Raw genomic sequence first — 7,133 nt, forward strand, 5'->3', positions numbered from 1 at the left:
GAACTCTCTCTGAAAACTCTCTGAGGAAGACTTGGACTCCACACTCTGAGGAAGACTTGAGAGTTATTGTACAGAATATTGGCTTTATTATGAAACCTGGGGCAATTTCCACGGACAACCAATCTACATTTGTACAGATCCATTAATCAGATTTATTTGTGGTCACAAAAAGGAGAGACTGTGTACAGAGCAGGTCACCTGCCTGAGCTCACCTAGGATTGTTTCTGATACAAAACTGGAGCATGTTCAGTGACACGCAGCACCTGTGATGCTGCACCTGTGAGCTGGATGTGAAGCTGCAGCCTTGGACGCGAGATTTTACCACGTGTGGAGGAAAAGAACGAGGTAAAGAGATTTATTTGAAGGCATCATGCAAACAGCTGCATGTGACCGAAGATGCTCCATGAAAAAAACCAACAGTTCAGAATTTTATACAATCATAATTTAAAATCCCTGACCCCAACAAAAGAATAGAAGCAACTAAAGCACACAGCAGTCATTAGGTGTCAGACCCGCCCACCCACGCACCCACCCAGCCTCACCCAACATGTAACATGTATTTCAGTACTCTCCACACCATCCTCAGGAGGCGCTCTCCTGAGTCGTTGGGTTTAAAATCCAACATGACCTTAGCTTTTCACGCTCTTGATGCTAAGTGAAAGTTTGAACTGAACTGGGTGTGAAAATTAAGTCAACTTATGAATTCCAAAGCCCCCATCTTTCTGAACTACAGAGGGAGCTGCACAGCGTCCCCGCTAAAGAAATCTGCTGCAGCGTCCTCAGCACTCGTGGCATGTATCGCTATGAATTAACAGACAGAAGCTTTACAGTTTCCCTCAAAACCCGCTGCAGTGAAAATCCTTCAGATATTCAGCTCATTCATCAGGAGTGCAATTTGTTGTTAGAGCAAAGACACAATGTACAAATATCACAAACCCGCCAATTCACCGTCTGACTCGGCTCAGATGCAGGAAACAAAACGTCCTGCTTTCAGACTAAATGTGGTGCTTTTCTATGTTTCAGGAAAAGGTTCAGTGTCTATCTTAACCAGGGCTACATTCTCCTGTGGTGACTCCATACACACCCATTCTGTCTTTTTATTTCAATGCCTTTACTTCTAATAATGAGCCGGAATCACCTTTCACAGGTAAATCTGAACTGGCAGGTCACTGGTGCTTAAAGTGGACAAAAAAAATGTGTTAAAACTAAACAGAACAGCATCTTTCTTTAAATGATTTGGCCATCCGCTCCATACAAACACTAATAACATCTTTAAGAAGGAACCAAATAGATAACAGGAAACAAAACCATCTGAGATCCAATCATAAGTAGGCTTTACTCGAAACTGCCAGTCTCATATCCAGAGTGTAAATAACTGTCTTGGTGTTGGAAAAAGCAGTAGAGGACACACAGGGACTGGATCACACTACACCACTCGTCGTACTTCGAAAAATCTCTTCAGGTAGTAAATCTGTCCGAGCGTCATCGCCACCAGAACCAGAGCTTCGAAGAACGACCACAGCACCACTCTGCTGTTCGTGTTGTCGTTGACTGAAAGAGAGAAAGACAGCGTGTCAGACTGCAGTGAACCACTCACTGTTTTCACATTATGCAGAAATCGCCTGAAAACTGTTGTCCAAGAAGTTTCCTGCACAGAGTCAGGGTGTGGTAATGTTAAAACACAACAGAAAATATGAAGAAACTATGTAATAACTAGCTAATGTGACAGGTGCAACATGAACAGGTAACAGAACAATTAAAACACCTGAAGTCGACGGATCATTTCAAAGATTTCCCTCTACAGTGCACGTCTCTGTTGCTCTGTTTGCCATAAAACAGATTTGCAGCCTGCTTCTGATGCATGTTCTGCTTCACATATTTCTTGCCCCTTTCCCACCACCCTGGTCTGTAAACATCTTGCTATGAGGTACATGTTTAAAGAAGCAACTTGAGAAATGTTTTCCAGCATAGCCACTGGAGATTTATTAGAAATTTTGACATTTTGTGAAGGGGTCTCCTGAAAAAAAAAAAGGGACAAAGCGTGCCAGTGTTAGTTAATGACTCACTCGCTCTGTGTATCCTCTCTCGAACCTCCATGTACTCCTGCTCATGCTTTACAGCTGTCATGGCAACTGCCAGCTCATTGATCATCTCCTCCAGCTTGTTTTGGTGAGCTGAAATAGGCAGAAATATCCATCAGTTTCAGGCCATGACATGCTCATCTTGTACGAAGGACATGCATGGGGTATGCAACTCATGCATAACATTTTCGTGACACATGTCTCTGGTGATGCCTTTCCATCCCCAGAGACATTTATGAATCCTACACTGTGCAAATAATCAAACCAATCACAAACAGCACAGCCTCCTGTGTCCAGTAGAAATGCAAAAATATTAGTTTATGCTATGGAAACAACACTGGTTAGAGGAAACGCTGCAGTGCATTACAAACTCAAAGGTCTATTTGAAACAGCACTTTGGCCCTGAGCCCTACCATCCCAGCTGTCACCACCTACAAAGAGAAAAACCCCCAAAATAAAAATCAAACAGAGTAGATAAAAGAAGAATAAGGTCAGAACACTTTGGATTTAAGGATGAACTGAATCAAATGTACACCCTTCACCCTCTATCTACCTTCTGTCTCCATGTCTTGGCCTTTGGGGGCCTCTCCGATGTCAATGGTGAACATGACAATCTTAGGGGTCATGGTTGACATCTTGTTGCTGAAGCAGAACTTGTAGGTGCCGTCCATGTGTGCTGCCACAGAGTATTTCCCACTGGACTCTCTGTCACCCTTGTAGATCTGCTTACCATCAGGCCCTGTTATCTGGGAGAGACAAGAGAGAGCAAACACACCTGAGTCAAAAACACAGCTGCACACATCTCATACCCATTATAATCCCACAGAAACCACTGAAATACAATCAGAAATACTAAAATACCCTGTAGAACACAAAACAAAAGCTGTTTGTTCTGAGATCTTAAACAAAGTGCATCTACTCAGTGACTTTGCTAAGAAACAAGTGGCCTTTTATGTTTACTCTGAATGCCATCTGTCAGGATGTGCACGGCTCGCATTTTTGAGACTCTTGCTCGAAAAGTAGTAGTAAAGGTTTCACTCATGAACCTGTTGTGGTTGATTTAATATTATGCTTGAATACCTAACAGATACCAAGGTTTAAGAAAGTAAAGCTCAAGGTATTTATAATTAATTAATGAGTTTCTATCATGACCATAAAGCTGCTGTAAATTCAAACAACTGAGATTTTTTCCATAAAGTTTAAGATAAGCCTTTCCTCTTTAAGATTATTATATCAATATGTATATCATTTTTTTCCTTGGGTTTCTTTTGCATACATATCAAAGACGTATAACCCCAGTCTTGGTCCATGAAAGAACACTGCAGCATGATGATGGTTTTACCCTGGTGAATGGCCAGCGTTAACATATGGAATCACCATGCGTCAACAAAACGCAGTCATGTGCATTTCAGAAACATACAGGTAACACTTTTGCTGAAACAATTCAACATAGACCAAACAAATATGCAGTTTTATGTCTTCAGATGGGGTCGAGTTGAAGATTTGCTTCATGGTTAGCTAGCGTTACCTAGCCGGTGTTCTGTCGAGTTTGGTTACTTTGTTGATAAGTGCTCTCGTAGCGCGAGCAGAAAGCAGACACTCGGTAAAATTATTTACTTCTTCAGATCAAAAACAAGATTAATGTGTCTTGCTACTCTTATATTTACATCTTATCATTAATTATAGCGTTATTAAAAGAATGGGATCTCATTACTTTCTAACGCTCCACTCATGACAAGCGCCAAGGATTTGGGCATGCGCAGATGTGCAAAGAACCACTGAGTCGCGCATCTCTACAGGTAGCACTATTCTGCAGTACACCGGACAAAATACTAAAGCTGTGCTTCCTGTATCGTTAAGAACAAACCAAAACGTATTCATAAAATAGATGAACTGATGACTTGGGATTCAATAGAGATTAAATCGGGCGATTTTACTCTTTTAGGACAGGCAGTAAAACAACTGCAAAGCAGTCTGACAGAAGCAGTTTCACTTGACGTTACGAAGACGGCGCAGGCTAACATTAGCACAGGCCTGAAGTGTCTCAGTCACAGCTCAATTAAAAAATAATAATTATCCCTGCATTGTAGCTTCTTCATTTATGATCATCATAAAAGATCTCACCTCAACGTCGATGTCCAGGAAGCCTCCTTCGGCTACCTCGAACATGAGGCCCATCTTTGTGCCGGAGTTGACCCGCTCGTAGAAGCATTCCTCGGCATGGGCGTCTATGCTAACGAAGTAGCCGGACGCGGTGGCAGAGAGGACGGCCAGCAGGACCAGCAGCTCCGAGGAGGTGAACATGTTTAAAATGTGTCACAGCGGGGGTCACAACAAACCTGAAGACACAGGGAGCCTCCCAGCTTCAGTGTATCCTGGAAAACACCGGGATGTCAGTGTGTGTGAGGGAAGAACTGCGGAGATGAGCCGCATCAGCCTCAGCTGCTGTGTGCTGCTCTCTGACTGCCACGTACGGGCTTAAACGGAGAGCGGAGTGGGACAAACTTTAGAGCGTGCGCAGCGCAAAGCTGCCAACATGAAGCAAAACACGACACCTCACCTCTATGCTCCTCACCAGATCCTCATTCAGCCAGAGCTGATCTGGAGTCCGGTCCTTCTGCTCAACTCTTTGATCATCAGACTTTAGTATTTATATAATGACTTTTCCCCCCCACACTTAGTAAGTATTACTCTAAATGACATTCATTTTAGATTCGGGTGAGATCACAAACCCCATATTCAACAATAATTAAAAAGACATAATTCAAATAAATAAGAAGCGAACCAAAGCATTGAAAATTAAGTAATTTATTCAAGTATGTTAAGAAGAAAGAACAGAATTTTGTTGTTTGGGAAACAAATACAACACACAGTGAGTGTATTCCCGTGAGGGGGTTGTACAAATGGCAAAAATAATAAGTAAATAAATTGCCCTAAAAATTATTTTACAATGATAATTACTTCATTGCCTCTGAAGTCCCAAAAAGTATTTACTTCATATTGCGCCCATTGATTTGTTAGCATTAACATGTGTTTACAAAATGAACTGGAAATAGAAAACCTTTGTGCGCTCATGAGACGATATAAATGTCCAAATGAAGAAAAACTGGAGGGATCTGGGGCTTAATTTCTCAGTAAATTGATTGCATTAAACACACAATAAAGTGAAACATACTTCTCTTTCTCAGCCAGCCAACTGACAACAGGTGGTGAGAAATGGGTTATGTTTTGGTGTTGTTATGAATCAATGTATGGATTTTTCTTTACTTGCCTTGAAGGTAATGTGTCCTGCACTTAAGGTCAGATCAGTAGCTGATGGTGTGTGAGTGTACCATGACTGTGTTCAGTGTGACAGGATGTAAGTGTGCCTGTATGAGACCTTAGCTATTTGATAGATATGAGTCCAAACAGAAAAAAACATTAAACACTACCATGCCCTTTAAAAAAAAAAAAAAAAAATCTTCTGAAGTGATTAAAAGTCCCCTTTTGTTTGTCCATCTTTGTTGTCCTTTTATCTACATGAGAGTGTCTCTACTCAGCCAGCACCAATTTACTCTGTCTCCTCACATCAGGGAGACCTCGCTTTGTGTCAGATGTCATAATAACCTTGGTTCATCACTCAAAGTGCTCCAGCAGCATGACAGAAGTGCTGCACACGGGCTGGGTTTTCAGATGGCATCATCAGAAAGTTCAGCAGATTACCTCACGTCTACTGCTGAGATGTCATTAGAGCTTTGACATGGTCATCATCATAAAGTTTGTTTCATGAGTGTATGTCAAGTGCCTGCCTCACTGAGTGCATATTACATCATTTGATGAGGCTATCACTGAATTAAAAATCATAGTTAAAAAAAAAAAAAAAAAAAAAAAAAAAAAAAACAGCCACATTTATTGTCTACCCACCTCGCAACGTACAGACTATACGACTTTAGTTGTATTCAGTTTTAATTTCAAACTGGTAACTCAAAATCTGGGTTAAACACTGAAGCTGGAGAAAGCAGCACCAGTTATTCCTACATGCACCTCACAACGTTTACATGCACCTTAACAGTGAAAGTATTAGATATGAGTTAAAAAGATGAAACTGATGAATAAATGTATTTACACAAAGTGTCATCATGCCATCCAGGTCTGGCTAAAGTCTTGCTCCACCCCTGATCTTAGGGTTTCACCACAGACGGTCTGGGCTCTGGTTTATTTGGTGGGGGCGGAGCAGCAGAGAGGAGCGCTGAAGAACAGATGAGAAAAGTCCTCTCACTACTGATGGGAAGTCCAGCTCCTTTCAGTGAGTCGCAAATTCTGGCTCAGCTCAAAACAAGAAGCGGCTCTCATTGCTCCCAAACATATCTATTATTATTGTATAAAATTATAACCTTTAAAGAAACACCAGTGGCTTATCTTCTATGAGATACATTAATTGTAATTAACTTTGCATACTGATTTACAAGATTTTTGACATACTGAATACTAAAAAATAAAAAATGAAAATCTGGTGATACTGCGCATTAAATGCAATGTACTGGTGGGAGGCTACGGTAGCCCTAAAGGTCAACTACACACTGCAATTAAATATGACACTTAAGGACAACACCTTTTACAAATCTCAAAAACTTTGCATAAGGTACAAAAAAATTTGAGAGAACGCAAACTTTTCATGTACTTGAACACTTTCAAGGAAAAAATAGAGTAAATTCAAATCACATTTCTGTTTTCTTTTCTGATATTTTTCTACAAAAATGCAATTTAAAATATTTTTGTGTGTGATGAGATATCAGTTTCATTATGTGAAACTTTTTCTTTTTTCTTTTTACATAAATACCTCTAGATTTTGTAATATTTTTTTGCTTTAATGAAAACTTTAAAAAAAAATCATATCACATTTTTTTTATGATATACGTATCACTTGTATTGGACTGTTTTCTGTTTTATGTTGGATGATTTTTTTGTATGTTTTGAAAAAGGTTTTTAGAGCTGACTTCTGAGACCCCTGTAGAATGGAACCAAATTACTTTGAAATACCTTTAAATACAGTAATAATACACAAATAATTTG

At 40.2% G+C, this 7,133-nt stretch overlaps 1 protein-coding gene across 1 annotated transcript; it reads right to left on the bottom strand.

Moving 5' to 3' along the window:
- Nucleotides 1-63: 63 nt before the first annotated feature.
- Nucleotides 64-4,583, bottom strand: tmed2 (transmembrane p24 trafficking protein 2). Its single transcript, XM_074689726.1, has 4 exons — nucleotides 4,206-4,583; nucleotides 2,635-2,827; nucleotides 2,067-2,174; nucleotides 64-1,551 (listed from the first exon to the last, which is right to left on the bottom strand). The coding sequence occupies exons 1-4, from the start codon at nucleotides 4,383-4,385 to the stop codon at nucleotides 1,427-1,429; spliced, it is 606 nt and encodes a 201-aa protein (XP_074545827.1). The 5' UTR covers nucleotides 4,386-4,583; the 3' UTR covers nucleotides 64-1,426.
- Nucleotides 4,584-7,133: the final 2,550 nt, after the last annotated feature.

Source organism: Halichoeres trimaculatus, unplaced genomic scaffold (genome assembly GCF_033239565.1).
Source record: "Halichoeres trimaculatus isolate MK-OKI-2021-1 unplaced genomic scaffold, fHalTri1.1 fHalTri1_scaffold_16, whole genome shotgun sequence".
Taxonomy (NCBI): Eukaryota; Metazoa; Chordata; class Actinopteri; order Labriformes; family Labridae; genus Halichoeres; species Halichoeres trimaculatus.

Bases quoted from the DNA above. Each gene is read 5' to 3' on its own strand.
- tmed2 (XM_074689726.1), bottom strand. From the start codon at position 4,385: ATGTTCACCTCCTCGGAGCTGCTGGTCCTGCTGGCCGTCCTCTCTGCC. The intron at 2,828-4,205 runs GTGAGATCTTTT...TGTCTCTCCCAG, and splicing joins TCCTGGACATCGACGTTGAG to ATAACAGGGCCTGATGGTAA. The intron at 1,552-2,066 runs GTGAGTCATTAA...TCTCTCTTTCAG, and splicing joins AGAGAGGATACACAGAGCGA to TCAACGACAACACGAACAGC.